The sequence below is a fragment of the Loxodonta africana genome, chromosome 27 (genome assembly GCF_030014295.1).
Source record: "Loxodonta africana isolate mLoxAfr1 chromosome 27, mLoxAfr1.hap2, whole genome shotgun sequence".
Classification (NCBI taxonomy): domain Eukaryota; kingdom Metazoa; phylum Chordata; class Mammalia; order Proboscidea; family Elephantidae; genus Loxodonta; species Loxodonta africana.
Window position 1 is genome coordinate 30,997,387 of NC_087368.1, and position 23,366 is coordinate 31,020,752.

General features: G+C 38.7%; 1 protein-coding gene across 1 annotated transcript in view; it reads left to right on the forward strand.

Annotated features, from left to right (window-relative positions):
- Positions 1-23,366, forward strand: part of STT3B (STT3 oligosaccharyltransferase complex catalytic subunit B) — a 101,627-nt gene that overhangs the window by 71,485 nt on the left and 6,776 nt on the right. The window contains exons 6-14 of the mRNA XM_010595536.3: positions 6,402-6,500; positions 8,437-8,583; positions 10,369-10,417; positions 12,305-12,459; positions 14,764-14,975; positions 17,447-17,634; positions 18,335-18,506; positions 19,403-19,576; positions 21,994-22,107. Of these exons, the coding sequence (XP_010593838.2) occupies positions 6,402-6,500; positions 8,437-8,583; positions 10,369-10,417; positions 12,305-12,459; positions 14,764-14,975; positions 17,447-17,634; positions 18,335-18,506; positions 19,403-19,576; positions 21,994-22,107 (1,310 nt within the window). The remainder of the gene's footprint in view (positions 1-6,401; positions 6,501-8,436; positions 8,584-10,368; positions 10,418-12,304; positions 12,460-14,763; positions 14,976-17,446; positions 17,635-18,334; positions 18,507-19,402; positions 19,577-21,993; positions 22,108-23,366) is intronic.

The window sequence follows — 23,366 nt, forward strand, 5'->3', positions numbered from 1 at the left end:
CTCATTTAGGCTCCTTATCTAGAAGAATAGACCTGAGAGAGATTTTCTTTAAGGGTCTGTTCTTACTGAGAACTGTACCTGTTTCGTAGTTCAGAAACTTTGCTTTTGTGTAGAAGTTAGTGGATTCCTAGTGGTATTAGGTAACTGAATTCAGAAGCCTGCCTGCAATGGTCACTGACATTAGGGGAAGGATGTGTGAAGAAGGACCTAAACAAATCCTGTGCTGTTTTAGTCGGTATGTGATTTGTGATTCCATGTTTTTTGTGCTTGTTTTACTCTTAGTTTATGAGTGAATTAAGTTTGCTGGTGTTAGTTCTATTACTGCTTTTTGACATATTAGTTTTGCTAATTAGTTCCAAAAGGTACTGAGAAGCATTATCTAATGTTTTTTCGTTTTGTTTTAGTTCATTTTAGGTATCAACACAAGATGTATTTTCCATGTTAGAATGTTGTGATTGTGAGTGTCTTTCTACTCAGGTATTTTGAGCAAGTTATTCTTGCTGCTTATACAACTCAAGCTTGTAAAAAAATCAATTTTAGTGACTCATTCCCTACAGAGTTTACTATGAGCCGCATCCTTGGAAAAGAAGTTTTTCTTATAATTATGCCTTTTAACTTAACCACATATTTCTGCTGATCCAGAAGAAGCAGTTCTTTCAGGGGAAAGAAAAAAGTTAATTGTGTGTTAAGCTCCTTACAGTTCTTCACCCGGCTTGTTTACCAGGGTTCACAGTCGTCAAAAGTGTTCATAACGTAGTAAATCTCCTCAGTAATCAAAAGCTTCTAAGTTCTTACAAGCTGCTAATCATATTCTTTAAAAATAAAGTAGAATTGGTTGCAGTTACCATATTTTTACACAGATAAGACCCATGTGATACTTTTCTTTGCCAACCACGCCCTCCTCCCTGAGGTGTTTACGTAAGTGTGCTATGCTAGTGTTTTTGGTTGATGAAAACGTATAACGTGTGTTATCTCTGTGAAAATGCAGCACAGCTATTTTTAATGCCTGTTTTCTTAGCCATGCTGTGATCCTGAGGATGACACGGGACCCGGCAGTGTTTCGTTCTGTTGTGGTCAAGGCTGCCATGAGTCGACTCAAGGGCAGTTATCTAGCTGTCTTACCTTTTCATAGCCGGTTAATAATAAGCCGTTTACATAATGAATTTTTTCCTCTACATTGGAGGCTGAATTACCTGTAATAGGAAATCTTCAGAAGTCTTTATCTCGTAAAAAGGCTCTTTTCTTCAATAGAAATTACAGATGACACCTAAAATCTAAGTAGATACAGGTGTATCTAACCTTTCTTTTTATAAATTGGAGAATGTTCGCCTTTGAATATACATCATAAATATTCTGAGAGTTATTTGAAAGTACCTTCCTGCTGTGTTTCTGTTGGTTAATACTGTTTTCTTTGGGAGAAAGTATAGAGCACTGTCAGCATAAGTTGTAATGCTTCATCCAGGAGAAGATACATAAAGTTTTTAGTTTGAGAAATAGCAGGAGCTTTTCCCAAACGTGAAATTTCAGTGGAACTTGATTTAGACCTTTCAGTGCCTTTTATTTTTTAGGTACTCAGTTGAGTACATTAAGGCAAGGGCAGTGGTTTATTTCTACTCTGCACCAATCTTGCCCCACCTCATACTTGAGTATAAATAAAGCACTTTGAAAACGCTGTATTTAAAAGGCATTAATACTGTTTGTCCCGAATCAAAGAGATTTTCTTGGGTTAAAAAGAATTAAACAGAACAGGCCACCCAAACCCACTGTCGTTGAGTTGATTCTGACTCCTAGTGACCCTATGAGATAGAGCAGAACTTGCCCCATGGGGTTTCCAAGGCTCTAAATCTTGATGGAAGCAGACTGCCACATCTTTCTCCCACAGAGCGGCTGGTGAGTTTGAACTGCCAACCTTTCAGTTAGCAGCCGAGCACTTAACCACTGTAGCACCAAGACTTCTCTAAACAGAACAATAGACCTTTGTTTATGTCTTTCTAATGGTAAATTTTCTGGAACTTCTCCAACACACCAGAAGTTTGATCCGCAGCAGTGAATGCCAGCAACTGTGCTTCCACAGGATGGCAGTGTGGTAACGTGTTCCTGATGTAATAAATGATTTATGACATTGCTGGTGGTGTGCATTTTCTTACAACTCCAACTTTGATGGAACGCCTTTATTCTTTTGGCTTAAAGTGTAAGGAAAGTAGCTTAACATAGATGACTAGGAAGTTGTGATAGATGTAGGTAGTACTTTGGTCAGGGTTCCTAGAGACGTCATAAGCAGGCACGTTGGTGGGGAGAGTGATCCCTAGCTATGGGTTCGTGGTGTTGAGGCTTTCTGAGAATGTTAGAGAGGTGTACCAACCGTTCCGCTTACCGTGTTATATATTTGGGCCATTTGTGTACATATTGGAAACCCTGTTAGTGTAGTGGTTAAGTGCTACAGCTGCTAACCCAAGGGTCAGCAGTTCGAATCCGCCAGGCGCTCCTTGGAAACTCTAAGGGGCAGTTCTGCTCTGTCCTATAAGGTCACTGTGAGTCGGAATTGACTCAACGGCACTGGGTTTGGTTTTGGGGTTTGTGTACATCTCTGATTTTCCCAACTAGCTATCTAGCTCTCAAAGGGTAGGATTGGTCTTAAAAAGGGTTTCCTATTTTTAGAATGTCTTGACCATAACCAACATACAGTTATTATTTGAATGAATAAACTAATGAGGTAATTTTAAACACACTATTAAATGCTGTACTATAAAGTTCAGAAAAAACACGTTTTCATTTTGCAGCAGAGATTTGGGTTTATATTAAGCATTGAGAGTTACGTCACTTTTTTTCTACTCAAGTATATCTAATTCTTATTTTTTATTTTCTAAAACATGTGGATTTTAAAATGGGCTTTGAATTGAAATATATGTGTGATTTTAAAAACTCAAGAGAAGGGCAGTATTAAGCAAAGTGAGTTTGTGGTGTTTGACATTTGATGTTACCTGGCAGGCAATCCTGAACTTGGTAATGGAAATACTAACCTATCTCTTAAAGGATGCAGTGAGATAGAACATGTAATCACCTTATGTAAACATCTTGGAATCAATGAGCCAAAAAATACAAGTAAAAATAGGGAAAACATAGATCCAGTTCTCTAAAAGAAGATGGTTATCTTTGGATTATTGCAAATATCACATTTGCCGGATTTGTCTCTTTGGTATAAGTGAGACTAATTTGGATAGAGGACATTTCAAAGGTAAAATATTTTGACAACTTGGTTGTTTCTGTTAGTTCCGCTTTTTTTGACATTAACCTAGGTTTACAAAGTAATACAGATTAAAGTGCCACTTGACCTTTTGCTGTGTTTATTTCCTGAGATTGGGTTCCTTTTCCTTGAACTCATCCTCCAGCATTTGTATGTCCTTGAAGTAAAAAGTGTCATGGTGTACACTTTACTGATGACAATGAAAGTCTCTGTGAAGTTGAGTAAAACTGCTGAATCCAGACTATTACCTGTCAGGCTTGTCTTTTTTGAATATTCCTGGAAATGGACTTGAACAAATGGCTAAGAAGAAACTTCACCTATAGTTACCAAGGAGGTGGTTGCTGAAACTTTTACATGGTCATGCATAACGAATGAATACGAATGTGTGTGTGGCTTCCAGTGATTATTGCTGGAGAATGTGGTTTAGAGGGAAGAAAGTGTAAAGGATGGAGACGTTCACTTTTTACTATATATATATATTTTTTTTTAACAGTAAACGTGTTTTACCTAGCAATTAAAAACAAACCAGTAATCCATAGAGACAGAATGCAGATTGGCGGTTGCCAGGGGCTGGGGGGAGGGGAGAATGGGGAGCAATTACTTAATGGGTAGAGGGTTTTCCTTGGGGCTGATGAAAATGTTTTGTACCTCGATAAAGGTGCACAACAAATGCCACTAAATTTCAAATGGTTAATTTTATATTACGCCTTTCACCTCAAAAAATAAGGGCTTACCTTTTCATTCAGTATATACTAGTCATTGATTATAACCAAAAACAAAAAAAGAAAAAACCCAAACCTATTGCCATCAAGTCGATTCCAACTCACAGCAACCGTATAGGACAGAGTAGAACTGCCCCATAGGGTTTCCAAGGATCGGCTGGTGGATTCGAACTGCCAGCCTTTTGGTTAGCAGCCGAGCTCTTAACCACTGTGCCACCAGGGCTCCATCATTGATCATATTCAAATCATGTTCAGTCCATATTGAGGCCTGCCTTCATTTGTGTTTATAAGAAAGAGAAATCCAACCTCAGAGGTGACTGTGGTGTTTTAGGGTAAGTAAACTTAGCTATAATCCCCTTGCCATCCAGTCGATTCCAACTCATAGCGGCCCTATAGGACAGAGTATAACTGCCCCGTAGGGTTTATATTTATAGAAGCAGACCGCCACATCTTTCTCCTGCAGCCCTGCTGGTAGCACTTGAGCACTTAACCACTGGGGCTGTGATAAAACCTCCTAAATGACATGAGATTTTCTCAAGCTTGACCTTTCTGGTTGTGTTTCTGTGTGGTCATATTTGTCTGGGACTTGATCTTTCCAGGTCTGGGGGACTAAAATGCCTATTGATGATAGAACCTTAGCTTAACGTCAGGAGGGATCTTACAGATAGATCTCCTGGTCCAAACCCCTCATCGTGTTGTGAGAAAACTGAAGCTTTTTGCTGTTAAGTAGTTGTTGAAATTCACATACTGACCTTGTTCCTTTTTTTTTTTTTTTTCCTGATTCTACCTCAGTGATTCTCTTTTGTCAGGGCTTCAGCATAAGTCTGATTTGTAAGAAAAATATATCGATAGCAGGAGACCTGTCAACCAAATTGGTTGACAATTCAAATCATGTCACTGAGTACCCTCTGACATTAAAAAAAAAAAAAGTAAAAACATTGCCTTCGAGTCAGTTCCAACTCAAAGTGACCCTATAGGACAGAGTAGAACTACCCCATAGGATTTCCGAGCGGCTCCTGGTGGATTCTAACTGCCAACCTTGTGGTTAGCAGCTGTAGCTCTTAACCACTACACTACCAGAGCTTCCACTCTGACTTAGTAATTATTACTTACTTAACTTTGACTGTATTTGGGTTCTCCTACCTCACTGAGAGTGTTCCATTCCAATGGGAATGTGTCTGGAAAGTACATTATTGGATGGATGACTTCTGCAGTCTCCTAGATAGCCATTTTCTCCCTTAGCTTGAGGTCTTTGGAAACTTATTCACATACATTGGTCTTTTTTGTTAAATTTACTCGAGCTTCCTGTGATTTTCCTAACAGTCTTTAGTCACCTCTTGTCAGTCAACTTGGAAAGCAACTTAACATTAAAGTAGTAGCCCATAATTTACCTTCTGTAGATGAAGTCTCTTTTAAAAGCAAATGAACATTCTTTTCTTAACTCGGGCGAACGGGAGAAGTGTATTATTAATATGGTACAACATTTTGCTGTTCCTAAATATTCCGCCAGTCTTTGTTGTTAGTAGATTAGCTTATTTGCCAACAGCTAAATATTGAATATGCTTCATAAAATGATGTGAATAAACTTGATAAATTGAATAATTTTCACATTAACTTATTTCAGAGGGCTTTATCTTCATTTCTGATAAATTTTTAATTACAATTCCGAATGCTGTTGACTTCCTAGTAGTGATCTGTGAAGAATTAATATAAAACAGTTCCAGAAACTGTTACTGTGCAAATTGTAACCCCTCACCAATTTGCCTATACGTTGGGATGGACATCAGCTGAGAATATGGTAGTGTACTGAGTGCCAAGAGCAAACAGGTTTCCTTTATTAGCGTCTGAATTCAGTAACTGGTCTGTTTTATGGCTTGATGTCGGTGCACCGCTTTTCTTCTTTAATCACAAGAATCTTACTGGACATATGATGTTTTAATTATTTTACTCATAAGTAGCACCATGCAAAGAGTATAAAATGAGACTATAAAAAGGGTGTGAAATACTAGAGAGCTTTTTGGAAAAGAGCAGTTAATCGTGTATTCTGACAGTGGTAAGAATTCATTAGTGCGTGACTATTTTGGGTTAGTGCTGGTGGGAATGATATTTGTTTATTTCATGTGTAGGTGCCATGGCTTGGTGGGTCACAGCAGTGACCGCTCGTGGTAGATTGAAACAGAACTTAATTCCGTTTGGAAGAGAAGGAAAGCAAAGGATGTCCTGCAGAATCGTTAAAATAATATTTTTTAACTGACAGGATCTTCATGATTTAGGATGTAGGATTCACCATCAAATATGTATCAGATAGAACAGTCACTTCAATATTCTAGTCTAATTTGGCTAAAATTTTGTTAAAAATATTCATGTACACAGTTACATCTTGAATACTTAATGGTAGTAGTAAATTGTCCTTGTTTCCTATTTTGTCTTCATAGCATATAGCACTTTCTACATTGTGGGTTTAATATTATCCATGCAGATACCCTTTGTGGGATTCCAGCCAATCAGAACAAGTGAACACATGGCAGCGGCAGGTAGGAAAAAAACACTCATTCTCCTTCTTATAAAGGATGTGTGAATGTGTGACTGGCCGATCCTCCGAGGGAATGAAGGTGTTTTAAAATATGAATATCCTACAGAATTTTATTGAGAATTTCTGTGTTCCAAAGTGTGTATATACTCAGCCACTGTTGTTTTTAAAAAGGTAAAAACATTTCTTTTTGCATAATCCATGCTATTTGCAAACACTAAGTAACTGACGTTTGTTTTGTAGAAACAAAATTTAAGCTGTACCACTGAGCTTCCATTTCACTGAATTTAGATGGAGCATTTAATTTGTATGTCTCTGACATCTCTCTGAAATGATATTCTATCTATAGGTACTAATTTTAATTAATGGCTTTTATATTGATTATACAGTCATTTTTTATACTTCTCCTCCATGTAAGCAGTACTTTGCTGCTGTTAATCTGGGCCAGAATTGGCGAGATAACGGGAGACCTGTGAATGCAACGTTGTCATCTCCCACCCTGAGCTCCTGACTCATACAAGGCTGTGGGTGGTTGTTTCACGTATGGCATTTTATAAGTGTGGGTATATGTAACTTTATGCATGAGTTCCGTAACTTTTATTATTAGTTTCTCAGTGGAGCGTGAAACATCCCTCTAAAGTTAAAGAACTTCACCTTACTGTTACATAAAAAAAAAAAAATTCTGATCCATAGCAACCCTATATGACAGTAGAACTGCCCCATAGGGTTTCCAAGGAGCCGCTGGTGGATTTGAACTGCCAGCCTTTGGTTAGCAGCTGTAGCTCTCAAGCACTGTGCCACCAGGGCTCCTACTGGTATATAGCATTTTAAAATCTATAAAATACTTTTATTTACGTTTCTGATTTGATATAAGTTTTCCAAGTAGTACTTTGAAACAGAGAGAAATGTGTATTCGGTTTTGAGTATACAGTCCCCTAGAGCAAATGTAAAGCCATATTTATGCAAGTACACAGTCACCTGACTTTTTAGTGAATATGTGTTATATTTCCTAAAATCTAAATCTTTGATAATATTTACTTAAAAAAAAAACCCAAACCCAGTGCCGTCGAGTCGATTCTGACTCCTAGCGACCCTATGGGACAGAGTAGAACTGCCCCACAGAGTTTCCAAGGAGCACCTGGCAGATTCAAACTGCTGACCCTTTAGTTAGCAGCCGTAGCGCTTAACCACTATGCCACCGGGGTGTCCAGTATTTACTTAGACATTCTAAAATGAATTTTTAAGAACTCTTAATATTAAAAAAAAATTTTTTTTCTTTAATCGTTAGTCCAGATATGGGTTAGGTTATCCCCTTTGTTTAAAGGTTTACCCCTAGTGCTTTTATCGTGTTTCTTGCATTTGACGATTACATACTTTTCCCTGTTACTGCGTTAATTTTGGGTATCTTAGCACTCACTCTTTGTGCTAATTTAGAATATTTCTTGTCTAATTGTATAATTAAGATCACATCGTGTCACTCCATTGTAAGCAGTGCCCGTATATCAGGATTTTCCAATCAAGGCACTTTCATCCTTTGGAAAAGCAAATCTTAGGAGTTTTTTCTGATGATGTCCTTATTACTTTTCCACCATTAAACATGTGACTAAAATATGGGGAGAGGCTGGAATTCAACGTGCTGATTAGAGGCTTCAGGCCTTCAAATGGGATTTTTTTGCCTGGTGGTCAGTGGTAGTATAGATGGCGTGTGTGGAGAGGCTGATCATTTGGGGAGAAACGTGTAGCAGAATTGTTTGGGTGTATTACGCTGCTCAGCTGTCACATTTGACAAAGGAAATCTTGGCTAGGTGGAACGGTTAGTGTTTGATATGATTTGTATAGGGTATTTTTAAAAAGCTCTTTCAAATATGTGTAAATGACCTTAGAAAAGTGCTTTGTTGGTTTATTTATTTATTTTATTTATATGACTCTTCTTTAATTAGGTGTCTTTGCATTGCTGCAAGCTTATGCTTTCCTGCAATATTTGAGAGACCGATTGACAAAACAGGAGTTCCAGACCCTTTTCTTTTTGGGCGTATCATTAGCTGCAGGTGCTGTGTTTCTTAGCGTCATCTATTTGACTTACACAGGTAGGTGTTCATACCTGTAGGATGTGAATCTTGTCTCTATATTAGTATTCAAAAAAGCTAATACTTTTATGGGTTCCATTTATCCTAGTTGGTCAAATACTGTGGTTGTGTTCTTTATGAACAATGTAAAAATAATGACCAAAAGTTCTAAAATCTGAATAGCGTTAATACAAATCGTGAATTTTTTAGAATGTATCTTATTTATTATTTTGAGTAAAGTATATTTGATAAGTTTTTAATATCTATAGTTACTCATGTTATCCTGAAAGTAAACACAATTTCTGGAGACATTTAAGTTAAGTTTCTTTTTCTTTACAGCAGTGACCACACAGGTTCCCCCTGTGTCCCTCTTCTGGGTTAGTGCAGTGGGGTCCAGCTTGATTGACAGGCTTGGTACAGAGGGGTCTACACTGTAGGAGAGGAGCCCCGCCCACGTGAATCTGGGCGCCTAGGTGCACGTTTCCCATCTCCCTTACTGAAAGGAGAGAAACGAATCTTCCTAGTACAAACAGATGCCTCTTTGGAAGAGAAGGGAAAGAACTGGATTCTTACCTTTTGGAATGTTTCCATGTTTCTGGGTTTTATCCCCTTTGAAATCTATGCACATACCTACAGGAAGGTATATTCTTCCATCTCTCTGGAATTCTCACGATCTAGTCAGTCATTTAACTTCCAAGACTTGTCCTTTAACCCAACTCCCGGGTGTCAGTAAATTTTTCTTCTACGATCCCACAGCATTATGAAATTTCTTGCTGTCGTAATATACTCTCATATTTAAACGAAGCCTTTAATGTCAGCTTTTTGTCAAACCACCAGAAAAAATTTTATTTTGAAAATTTATAACTAGTAACTGAATTTACCTAGATTGTACGTTTACATAACTTTGCTTCTTCATGCTCTGATAGATCCACTTTAACTGAATTTACCTAGATTGTACGTTTACATAACTTTGCTTCTTCATGCTCTGATAGATCCACTTTAAAGCATGTGTCCCTTGCTGAGAGAGAGGCTCAAACTGTGTATAAAATTCAGAGCTTGCAGTGTTGGCCTGCTTCATGTGTGGCCCCCGGTGCTCACTGTCTCTCCTCCTTTCTTTGCTGCTTTGGTAGTTCTGAGAATGCATATAAAGCAGTGGGTCTGGAATCTGGATACTAATCTCATAGAGTTTCTTTTTAAAGATGTAGTGATTGTATGCCCGGTTCAAGTTCTAATTATATAAGAACATAGATGTATGTAAACAGTCAGCCAAGTCAGTTTCAGTCTGCTTCTAAATTCTAAATTACTTTCTAATCCAGTCCCTGGAAACAAGTCAAATTCTTTCTAAAGGTAGTCCACCTGTCAGGTTCATGTACCAGCCTTAGGTCATAAAATCCTGAAGGATTAATTGACAGGAATAAAAGCCATGGATGTTTAAAATCACTGTTGTAATTTACCTGGTGGAATTTGGCGTACTGAATTGGATAATTCCACCCCCTTCCTTTTTATTAAATTATCCAATGTGGTTTTAAGGTCTCAGCCTGATTTTACTAGTTAACTAACTAGAAACTTGAGAAAGAATTAGAAATGTTTTTGTCTGTCAACTTAAGTGTTGTATTTCTCTGGAAGTACCTTCGCCACGGTTATTTGTTTTTACTTGATTGTTAGCTGTATTTCGTCTGACTGCCAGCTATCTGAAATATGTTAGTATCTACAAAAGAAACACTGAAATTATTGGAATATTAGTTTAAATCAATCTATAATCAAACTTCTAAAAAGGCAGATTAACTTCCTGTTTTTCCTTCCAAGGTTACATTGCACCATGGAGTGGCAGGTTTTACTCATTGTGGGACACTGGGTAAGTGCAGATCTGTTGTTTGCCCTCGTATTACAGGTGGTCCCTGATTTATGACAGGGTCCTCTTCTGACGACTTGCATCGTTAGTCGGTTATGATGTTCAGTTGAATACCTCTTTTTTGTTGTTGTTTTATTATTATTGCCTTTCCTTACCCATATCTTTATAAATCCCATCTTTGAACATCTGGGAGTAGAATGATAACATAAACAGATTACAGGCTGCGGCATTGTGTGTGGTACGTATTACTAACGATGAGATGTACCGAAAAAAGAAAACGGATTCGCTGTAACTCGAATACGGTACAGGTCACGGACTTCCTGTATACCAGCATACCCCTTTTCTGTCTTCGCATGGGGTGTCTCAGCCATTACTTGGGCGACATTTCTAGCACATTCTAGTTTAGTACATGTTAATCTCTTGTGTTTTGTCTTAGCTGTAATGCCTGTTTTGAATGTACCTTTTCTATGATATAAAAGTCACACATTTCTGTTCTGCGTGGGCAACGTCTTATTTTAGTTTGTCAGAACATACAGGTAATATTTGCAATTTTAATGGTTAATTTTTGTTTTTACTAGGATTTTTCAAAATTTCCATCTTTTTAGTAAATATAACTTTTAGTCGTTAAAGAACTATGTTACAAATACATAAATCATAGAAATGAAAAATTCCATCTCCTTTCTAATGCCACAGCGTCTAGGTTTTTCCTTTATGAAGCATCCTAGAGAGCACTTATTGTGTTTTATAGAGTGCCACTGCAGAGGAAATTAATAAATGTATTTGATTTTGAATTAGAGAAGTTCAGAAAATTTTTTTTGCCTCTACAATGTTTTCCCAAGGATGTGAAAGTAATACCTGATTGATGATAACCTACCCCTCCCCGCTGCTCCTGCTCTTTTGTTCTCTTCTTTGCTCCCCACGTGGCCCCATAAAAACACCTACTACTGTTGGATGGTACCTTTTGATAAAGGAAACCTGGTGGCATGATGGTTAAATGCTCAGCTGCTAACTGAAAGGTTCTCGGTTCAAACCTACCCAGTGGCTCCAAGGGAGAGAGACCTAGCAATCTGCTCCCATAAAGATTACAGCCTAGAAAACCCTACGGGGCAGTTCTTCTCTGCCACATGGGGTTGCTATGAGTCTAAATTGACTTGATGGCACCTAACAGCAGCAGCAGCAGCAGCAGCAGCAGCAGCAGCAGCAACAACAACCTTCTGATGCTGTACCAAAAGGTCACTTGTCCAGGTCTGATTAAGGGCATAAGCTCCGTGTGATCGACTAAAGCCGTAACAGGCACATACTTCGATGGATCAGCCCCAGAGATCACTGGAGAGCTTGAGGGATAATCCCATTTGTAGACAGTTATTCTGATAAGGCTGAATTATTGACTCATTCTTGCTTTCTAAAAACCTAAATTACTAATTTGGAATCACAGGGTATTCCCAGAATAATTTGTCCAGTCCTTTTCACCCCCCTGCCCACCACCACATGCTGTCTCCTAGCCACGCAAGGAATTGTGACAGTATGGTGTCTACGGAGTACGGTATTTCTGCTAATAGTAAGTCCAGAAGGAATAGTGAACTCAACGAATGCCTAGGAGATGCTAAATTTAAAATAAACTGCAGAACAAATACCTACTTGATATTTTTATTAGAAGTCAGAGCTAACAGTTTTGTGACTGGCCAAAGATGGTTCTCCAGATTTGAAGGAGGGCGTGCTGGTTGTAGTTTCAGTTTTACTCGTGTGGACTGGAAAGAGATTTACTTCCAGTATACCTGGTTACCTGGGGAACAGAAACTGTATTTACAATCAGAGGATGTTTCTTCTTCTAAAAGCAACTCCCGTTTACTGTTTCATTCGTTGTAAATCATATTAACTCTTTAATACCAGGTACGCCAAGATACACATCCCAATTATTGCGTCGGTGTCTGAGCACCAGCCTACGACTTGGGTGTCTTTCTTCTTTGATCTCCACATCCTTGTGTGCACCTTCCCAGCAGGCCTGTGGTTCTGCATCAAAAACGTCAACGACGAAAGAGTATTTGGTAAGAGAAACTTTAATGAATTCCTTACTTTGAAGTAATTATTTATGTTCCTTATGGAGATTATTAATTTCCCTTGACGATTTCTTTTTCTTTGCTTAACTCTATACATATTCAAAATAAAGTTTCTTCCCTATTTTGCATAGCTACTTAACCATGAAAAATTCGGTGAGTTTTTGTAATATATACTCTATTAAATGTTTTATGTTAGCGGTGGTATATAAATTTGAATTTTGATTTATTACTTTATTTTTACACAGATAATGTGCACCTTCTACATTTGTTTGCCAGCCACACCCTCCCCCGTGAGGTAGTTTCATAAGTACTGCTATGCCAGTTTTTAAAAAAATGTTATTATTAAAAAAAAAATTAATGTAGTGTGCTTACAAAAATACCTGGTGGGGGGAGGGCATGGTTGGCAAACAAACATAGAAGGCACATGTTGTTTGTGTAAAAATATAGTATGGTTTCTGAAAAGTTAATATTATTATAGTCTTTGGCCGAGAATTAGAAATTATAATTTTATTGACAGTATAGTCTTCTTTGTTTTCTAAGTTAGATCTGATTAAGGTGAAAGAAGTTTGCAAGGGTGTCCATCATCCAGATTCTTAGAGGAAAGTCCATTATATAATGGTATAAAAATCACCTTTACGTAAGTACTGTCCTCATTGATAGAGGTGTGTATATCTCAGATACGATTTTGAATACACAGCATTGTACTTGAAAGCCCAGTGTTGAGGATCTGACATCCACAATAATGGACAGAACAAGCAGACCCCAAAGCCTCCTATGTGATTTAATCATCACCAGAAGTACGCTGTGCTGCTGTACTTGTGAGAAAACTGAAACGAGGAAAAGCTGTGTGGCATGGACAGCGTCACACAAGCCCACAGGTGGTAGAACTTGGACTCACGTGCCAAGTATGGGGCCTGGATCCTGAGTGAGGTGATTCTAGGTAATAGCATGAGTTACTATTCTAGAGGGAAGTCAGGAGAGAAGGACGAGCACTTGCAGGAGCTTTAACTAAAGGACGGGCACTCGCTTTTCTCTAGTTTTTCTAGATTAATGGCCTTTAGATCTGGCCGTGTGAATAATGTATTGTTTAAAAAAATTTAGCTTAAACTTATACCCTCCTCATGACCCAGCAGTTCCACTCCTAGGTAAAGTGAATGCCTATATCCACCAAAGAACATGTTTAAGAATGCACACACGTAGCAACTTTATTCCTAATAGCCCCCACTTAGAAACATTCCAAATGTCAGCCGCAGTAGACTAGATAGGTAAATTTTCATGTTTTTGTACAATGAGATACAGCACAGCAATTAATAAAAGAGCAGCATGGGTAAACAAAAGAAGCCAGTACAGAGGAGAACAGTTTTATATGTTTCCATTTCTATGAAGTTTAAGAAAAAGCAAAAATAAATTATAGTAGCAGAAGTTCAAATAAAGGTTACCTTCTTTATTGGGGGGCGGTGATTGACTGTAAAGAGACGTGAAGGATCCCCCTGAGGAGCTATACAAATGATCTCTATCTCGATATGAGCGGTAATTGCAGAAGTGTGTACATGTATAAAGTTCATTGAACCATGTACTTAAGAATATGCTATAATAAATACATATGTGTCTCCGAAAAATTAAAAAAAAATTTTTTTAATTAGCTTAAGATAATAAGATTGCAGCTCAGTGTGACTCACTGACTTTGTAAATCATAGCCTTTGGCCAGAAAGCAGTAGAGCCTTTCCCTGTGGTTAGCACATTATCCAGAAGGTTCTGGCTGTTGGACAATTGTTTCTTTCTTTCTTTTTTTTTTTTTTTTTTAAAGCATCTTGGGAGTAACTTTTCAAGTTCCTACTTTGCTTAATAAATTATTTTCTTATCCCATTCTTGCTTAAACAGGCTTTACGCTGGATTTTGGCACTGGGTTTTCTTAGACATTATTTGGGTTTGTAAACTTAACTGTGCCTAATGATGTAATGCACAAGTGTGTTTTCATCTGTCAGCTGTGGATTTTCTAAAATGTTACACGATCGACGGTTAATTAATCCCGTGTGATTCCCCGAGGAACTGTAATTCGAATCATGATCCATTTCCATAAACTGTTGACATGCAGTTTTTATTTAGTCAACACTAGGGTAAAATTTCTGAATATGACGATTAATACAAAGATGTTATCAATTTAAAAACAATCAGATCTCTGAAGACATTTGTCCCCTTTTAAATTGGGTTTATGATATGGTGTTAACGCTCCCGTTTTGTTTCCTGTGAACACGCTTTCCATGAGAGTCACAAGAGGACTTGTCTTTGCAGTTGCTCTGTATGCGATTAGCGCTGTCTACTTTGCCGGCGTGATGGTGCGGCTGATGTTGACGCTGACTCCGGTCGTCTGTATGCTGTCTGCAATTGCCTTCTCCAATGTGTTTGAGCACTATTTGGGGGATGACATGAAAAGGGAGAACCCACCTGTGGAGGACAGCAGTGATGAGGATGACAAAAGAAATCCAGGAAACTTGTATGATAAGGTGGGGAATGGAAAGTAAGGCCTTTACGAATGTTCTGTGCTTGCTTCGTCTTTCTACCCCAGCAGGAGCTATCTGTGTATAAGACTTGTGACTAAACAGGGCCTTAGACCAGCTGTGCCCCTCTAGTTGTGGTCTCTACCATTTGCCTCAGAGCTTGAATACTGCTGAGTCTTCCTTAGCTCAGAGTATGAAAATAGTATGTCATCAGAGAAGAAGTCCTTATTTCTTTTTGGTGAGATGTTTTCTAAATACTTAAGTCTTCGTGATACCCTACTGTTTTTACGAGCGAAAACCCTTGTGCTCTACTTAATCGCATGAAATTCGGCATTGTAAACCCCTCTGAAACCACATGAACAAGGGCTTATCCTTGAGGTTTGTATGCAATGTAGATTTTTAAAATTATATTTGAAAATGACATTAGGTGGATTAGATGGCAAAATAAGGGGAAAAAAAGTGACTTAAAAAGAAAAAACTCCAGATTTTTAGTAGTAGGTGGCTGGCCCATATAATGTAATTCTGCGTTAACTTACAGTCTTTCAGGTAGCAAAGCAGGATTACAGTATATTTGGTGCAAGCGTGGAAAAGACTTTTAAGAATTAGAGCACCTGTCTTGGATGACATATTAACTTGGCCACTGAATATTGGCTAGGTTCTTAACTACCAAAAAGCAATGAAACTTTCTAGTATAAGTATTAATTTTGAAGTTATGCCTTCTTTCCTTATTCTAGGCAAATATAATTCATAAAGATTTGAGTTAATAAAGCACACGGCTGTTTTGGTGTTTGTGTGTGTCATTATATTTTTTGTTATTGTTTTGTGGTTTCTTAACCAGCCTTATAATCTAAAACCTGTGACTCTGGTCTTTTAATCTCTCTTCCTGTTTGTTTTTAAAGTAATCTTAGGGTTTTTTTGTTTGTTTAAATTGTACTTTAGATGAAGGTTTACAAAGCAAATTAGTTTGTCGTTAAACAATTAATAAACATGTTGTTTTGTGACCTTGGTTGCCAGCCCCATGATAGGTCCGCACTCTGCCCTTCTTGACCTTGGGTTCCCCATTACCAGTTTTCTTGTCCCCTCCCGCTCTCTTGTCCCTGCCTCTGGGCTGGTGTGTCCATTTAGTCTTGTTTTATGTGCCTGTCCAATCTTTTGCTGAACCACAGGAGGGACTTCAGTACTGAGTTAAAAGGGTGGCCAGAGGCCATACTCTCAGGGTTTCTCCAGTCTGTCAGACCAGTAGGTCTGGTCTTTTTCCTTTTTTTTTTTTTTGAGTTAGAATTTTGTTCTGCATTTTCTCCAGCTCTGTCTGGGACCCTCTATTGTGATCCCTGTCAAAGCAGTTGGTGGTGGTGGTAGTCGGGTACCATCTGGTTGTGCTGGACTCAGTCTGGTGGAGGCTGTGGTAGTTGTGGTCCATAAGTCCTTTGGACTAATCTTCCCTTGTGCCTTCGGTTTTCTTCATTCTCCCTTACTCCAGATGGGGCGGGACCAGTGGAGTATCTTTGATGGCCGATAACAAGCTTTTAAGACCCCAGATGATACTCACCAAAGTAGGATGTAGAACATTTTCTATATAAACTATGTTATGCCAATTGAGCTAGACGTTCCCGGAGACCATGGTCTGCAGCCCTCAGCCCAGTAATTCGGTCCCTCAGGGAGTCTGGATGTGTCTCTGGAGCTCCCATGGCCTTGCTCTGGTCACATTGTGCTGGCTCCCCAGTATCGTGCACTGTCTTACCCTTCACCAGAGTTACCACTTACCTATCGTCTAGTTAGTGCTTTTCCATCCCCTCCCTCGTAACCATCAGAGATTGTTTCTTTTTGTGTGTAACCCTTTCCCTGAGTTTTTATAGTAGTGGCCTCATACAGTACTTGTCCTTTTGTAATTGACTTATTTCACTCAGCGTAATGCCCTCCAGATTCGCCCATGTTGTGAGATGTTTCACAGGTTCATCACTGTTCTTTACCATTGTATAAAGTCATCTTAGTTTTAACAAGTATTGGTTTTGAAGTTTGAAAATTGGAAGAATAATTTCTGGTAATGCAGTTTTTTTATGTACTAAAGTCATCCATGGTTCTGGATTATGGCCGGAGACTGCCGTTTTCATGGTGCTGAGTTAAAATTTTTATAAGGAAAGGTTGCCAGAATGGGGCCATTCAGTTATCTCCGTTTGTGTTTAAACAAAACATAAGGACAACTAAGTTTGGAAGCAACTTCTTCCTGGAGATAATATTTTGCTGTGTGGCCAGCTCCCGGATTGGGTGTGTTATCTTCATTCACATTTGACGTTAGAATCTTTGTTGATAATTTTTAGAAAATATTGTGTCATCCGCACAAGAATACCTGACGGTTATATGTTTTCTGAGTCATGGAATTAAATTCATAGATTAACATTCTCCTGACTTTAGCCATGAGTGTGTTACTGAAACAAGCCCAGTGGTGAATTTCTCTGACGGGTGTTCTGTGTCTTCAGGCAGGTAAAGTGAGGAAACATGTAACGGAACAGGAGAAGACTGAAGAGGGCTTGGGCCCCAATATAAAGAGCATTGTCACCATGTTGATGCTGATGCTGCTGATGATGTTTGCTGTCCACTGTACCTGGGTCACCAGCAACGCCTACTCCAGCCCGAGCGTGGTCCTAGCCTCCTACAACCACGACGGGTAAGGCGGTGACTCAGCTGCGGAAGGTTTCACACCTGCCCTTCTTCCCGTGTCGCAGGAGGTAGAATGCAAGGAGAACATTGTTGGCCAGGCTGTGCATTTCAGTCTATTGTGTTCCCCGCCCCCCACGCCCCCTGGATTAATCATTTACATTTCACGCTGTCTCCCAGAATATCCATCCCTACAAAATAATCGTATATATCGGTTTTCCCCAAAAGCGTGGTCCTTGGACACACACACCGTTGCCGTCACCAGGAAACTTGTTAGAAATGCACACTCTTGACCCACCCGGAATCCACTCCATCAGTGACCCTGGGGGCTGCCCCAGCGCCTGTTTTAACAAGCCCTCCAGGTGACTCTGATTCAGCTAAAATTGGAGAGCAGCCGGTTTACACACCGCCTCCGCCTCCAGCTTCTGCTGCACTTGGTGCTGCTTTCCGCACGCAGAGTATCAGCCCTCACCCCACAATTAGTGACCTAAATCCTGCTGTTTTTACAAGAGATCCAAGTGATTTGTATGCGCCTTCGAGTTTGAGAAGCACTAGTCTCTAGCTCTTTATTGATTGTTTTTCTGTTAGTCGAGGCTTTTAACCACCATCCTAAAATGTGAAATTATTTAATGATTGACACCTCAAGACTTGAAGTTATCCTTTTCGCATTTATGAAGCCTCATTTAACAGAATGTTGTGATTCTTTTCAGCACCAGGAATATTTTAGACGATTTTAGAGAAGCTTACTTTTGGCTAAGGCAGAATACGGATGAACATGCCCGAGTGATGTCTTGGTGGGACTATGGCTATCAGATAGCTGGAATGGCTAATAGAACTACTTTGGTGGATAATAACACATGGAACAACAGCCACATTGCACTGGTAAGAATCTGATAAACGGAAGATCAGAAATACCAAATCCTACAGCAATCCAGCTTCACTTAGGATTAGATAGGAAAAACGTGTGTGAAAGTACTTTCTATGCTTGCTGAGTTCTCAAAATATTTCTTTACACATTTATTCAATGAAGTGAGTTCAAGGCGTGCTTAATTATTTTGATTTTAAGCCTGGTATTGACTTATTTATTCAAGTATCATTCAGAGTTGTAGGGTAGTTTCTGGCAGATTCTGTGATATACTTAGCTTACTGGAGAATTAGGCAAAACGTTTTAAAACACTTTTAAATTCTTATGTTTGACTTGTATCCATTTGATACATGAAGAAAATTATTTCCAAATATGTAGAGCAAGAGCACTGTATTTTATAGGTATGCAAATTCTGTTCTCTCTTAGCTTTGAAATAACAAATCTGCATAAATTTATTACCTCTGTACTTTAAAAATTTAGAATAGATAAACCTATCTAACCAAATGAATTCCATTTGTATCAGTGTTGTAGATGGGGTAAGAATATGTATGTGCTAGAAAGAGCTCTGACCAGCCCTGGCCTAAGGTTATGAGAAATTTAGTTTCCTTTAAGCCTCCCTGCTTTTTATTTTAAAATGTTAATTTCATGAAATTTAATTATTAGCAAGACATTAGAACATGTACTTTAATTTTGACGTTTCTTCTGTAAATTGGTTACAGTTGGTGAGATGTTCTTGAATCTGTAATAAATTTACCGGAAATCATTTCAACAAAACAAAGTCCACGTAGATCAAACTGTTGAGATGCTTTCCACCTTGTGGTAAAATACATACATATATATACACTCACGTTTGTTTTGGGCACGTTCTGGTAATAAGCACACACATTCGCTTTTTTTTTTTTTTATTCTGTAGGTAGGAAAAGCTATGTCTTCAAATGAAACAGCGGCCTATAAAATTATGAGGACTCTGGATGTAGATTATGTTTTGGTTATTTTTGGAGGCGTTATTGGCTATTCTGGTGATGATATCAACAAGTTTCTTTGGATGGTTAGGATAGCTGAAGGGGAGCATCCAAAAGACATTCGGGTAAGAAACAAGATAATTCCTGGTGTGTGAAAGACAACTCACAGTAGCCACCTAATTCTCTTATCTTGCTAATTGTGTTGTATTTGTTGTCATCATTCTGTCCCCAAAATTAGTTCCTTGCCCTGATGTTACTATTTAAGGATACTAGAAGAATATTCCCTGGTTTAAAACTCATACCCATTACTTTCTTTTTCCCTACAAAGTAATCCCTTGTCAAGGCCTCATCCGCTTCTTTGCAGCCTCTCACTTCTGCTCCTTTCTGTTCCATTGCTTCTATTTCCAGTGCTGAGCCTTGTGATTTTAAACATGAAATAGGACAGTAACCTTGAAATTACTGTCTTCGCCTTCATCTGTTCCTTCTTCCAATCTAATATGACGTTGATTATGTCACTCTTATGTTTATAGGCCTTCAGTAGATCTTAGGAGAGGGCCTTGAAGCCACACAGACTTGAGTTAGAACTAAAACCCTGCCACTGTCAACTTGGCGCTATGAGCAAGTTATTTGTGGCCAGTCACTGCTTTGAGTGCTAGATCCTGTTCTAGGTGCTAGAGCTATAATGGTGATTAAGGCAGACTATGTTATCTATCTAAAGGGGATGCCAGGAATAGCTAATTTGTATTGCTATTACAGGAATGTGTAGTAACGTAGATGAACCCTCTGCTTAGTGGCTGGTACGAAATAGATAGTCTCTGTAATGAAGTATTGCTGGAAAGTCCAAAGTCCTTAGCTTGGAATTCAGCCCTTTTCATAGTTCGTCTTCACCTTCTTTTGCTGGCCCTTTCTTCTTCTACTAGCTGTTTTTTGCTCTGCCAGTCCACGGAAACTTCCTTGTGATTTATTTTCTTTGACTTGCCTGACACGTTTCACTGTCCCCTTCTCTGCGGCAGACTTGTCACCTCTCCAGAAGCCCTGCTCTGGTGCACCTGTGTCAGTACTTGTCACCACATCACATACAGCCTGTTTGGTAGCTAGAGTCTATCTTCTCTCTCCCAGTTAGTTAGGAGCTCCTAGAGGACGGGCTCCCAACAGTATGCTTTATGTGACGAACACGTAAAAGACGAGAGAAGAAGTCCCCACTAGTCCAGAATAAAAGAATCTCTAGGGGAAATGTATGCGTGTGTCATGGGAATGAAGTAGACTGAAGCTCTGAGTTTTCTGGTCAAATGTAAATGCTATGACATTTTCCCTTAGCTGTGATAAATCAACATTATTTCCTTGAATTAAATTATCTTCTAAAAGTTAATTCTCCCAGTATGTGATTTCCACTTGTGGATTTGCTGTAGCCGTGTTAAAATGGTGGCATGTGAACGAGAAACCATTATGTTTCTAAATGTATGCTTTGAAGTAGGTATACAGACAGCCTGCATTTCTGTGCTTTTTAAAAATTCATTGTTTTTAAACTTTATGAATAAGTAATACATTCACATGGTTCAAAAATAAAGTATAAAAGAGTATGTAGTAAAAGCTTACCCCACCTCCCAAAAAGAAGAAAAAAATCACTGGTAAATGACTGTTATTTTCTTACGATTCTTTTTCAAGCAGATAAGTGGTAGCAAGCTATACACCCTGTTCTTGCTTTTTTCATTTCCCAGTATACCTTGGAAATCTTTCAGTATTAGAGTATGGAATGCTTTTTCATTCCTTCATTACATCTGCACAGTGTGTGCCATCACATGTATGTACCGTGATTTATTTAACCTATCCTGTTGATGGCCATTTAGGATTTAGGTTGTTTTCAGGTTTTTAGTCTCATGAAGAGTAGTTCAATAAATAACCTTCTGTGGTGATCACTTTGCCCATATACGAGTATCTCTGCGGGATAAATTCCTAGGCAAGGAATTACTAGGTCACAAATTACATTTTTTATCTGTGTTGCTGAACAGTCCCTCTTAAAGATTAATTTAGAAATTTGATGAGATTCCAATAAAAATAACCACAGGGGTTTTTGGGACACCTTCTCCACCCCCAACTAAAAAAGCTGGTTTTAGAGTTCATATGGAAAAATAAAGAGCAACAGTTAGGAAAATTCTGAAAGGAGTGATTGAGGCAGGGAGGGGACAGTTGGAGAGAGCCAGGCCTACCCAGTATTGGTACCATTCTTTTTAATTATTGAGGCTTTATAACATGGTTTAAAATCTGCCAGGATCTTTTTTCTGTGTTTTCTTAGGTATTTGTATTTATATTTTTGAAGATGATCTCTAGAACCAGCTTTTGAAAACACCAGTGATTTTTTTTTAAAGGGATCATGTTAAACTTGTATATTAATCTCGTGATACCATTTTTTTAAAAGCTATTATAACTTAGTGTCCTTATGAAGACACTTCAAAAGCTGGTTCTTATGGGGAGGTGAAAAGGAGAAGCTGTAGCTCTGACAAGTGTTAATTGGACTGACATGAAACCTGTTTCTTTCTTGTAGGAAAGTGACTATTTCACCCCGCAGGGAGAGTTCCGTGTAGACAAAGCAGGATCCCCCACTTTGTTGAATTGCCTTATGTATAAAATGTCATACTACAGGTTCGGAGAAATGCAGGTTAGTTACAGTTGGTTTTCTGTAATCTTTATTCAAAAAACTGTTTTAAAAATAATCTTGTTTGCCTCTGGAAGCCATAGGATAAGGATGTTTTGAGTGTGTTGTCTAGAGAAATGTGCTCATCTACCCAAAAAGGGTTTTTTTTGTTGTTGTTTTTCCTTAAATTTAGATTTCTGAAACGTCTTTGTGAAAAATTAGGGGGGAAAAACTATTGGATTAAGGATGTCCTTCCAAAATGTTAATTAGGCTCAAATTGACCCTTTGCTTGCCAACCCATCTTTTTTACCTCATGCTTTTTGAAAGACATTGCTCCCGGGAAGGGGTCTCTTGGCTAGAAGACAGTGTGATCTTAGGTAGTTCACTTTGCTGCTTGTTCGAGAGAAGCCTGAAATTAAAGGTTTGGATTATATAGTCACAGGCCTGCTTTATTCCATTCACCATTACCACAGATAACTAGGAAGTTCTGGGTCAGTTCCCTGGAAAATTAGGATGTTGTGGTACAAAAGGCTAAGGATCTCAGAAGCAGTGAATGTGCAAACAGGCATTGTGGCAGAAAGAATGGGCACTGGTCTTGGTTGTCTTAATAGACTGGGTTTTACATCTGGCTCTGTCAGGCCGCATTGCTCTTAAACATCTCACACCCTCCCTGGACTCCACTTGAGTTTTTTTCTTGTCTATGAATATGGGTGTTGGACTGATGACTGGATTCCTAAGGTTCTCTCATAGCTCTTAGATTGCACGGCCCTAATACCAAGTCATGCCTTCATGTCGATGGTTTTCATGAAAACCGCCCAATTCCTGTTGCTCTCTGGTTAAGTTATCCTGGAAGGCAGAGAAGAATTGCTTTGTTTCATTTTATACCGTCAGTAGAGATCAAGATAACTGTCCCAACTAGAGGGGTTTGTTTGAGCCTCTGTGAAGCAAATGTTACCCTTTTATAAAATACAGTCATGGTGGCTGACATGGCTAAAACATTCAGTTAGTTTGCAGATGGTTTTGCATGTCACACTGTTCCATTCGTTGTGTTGCTTCAAGGTAGATTTGCAAAACCAGGGATTTGTTTCATCATGATTTCACCTGGAATTTCCTGCAGGTGACTTTTTAAAAATAACTGTACTACTAGATTTTTACTTGGATCCACAATCAATGTCCATGGAAGTAGCAGTCAAGAAATCAAAGCACACATTGCGTTGGGCAAATCTGCTGCAAAAGACCTCTTTGAAGTGTTAAAAAGCAAAGATGTCACCTTGAAGACAAAG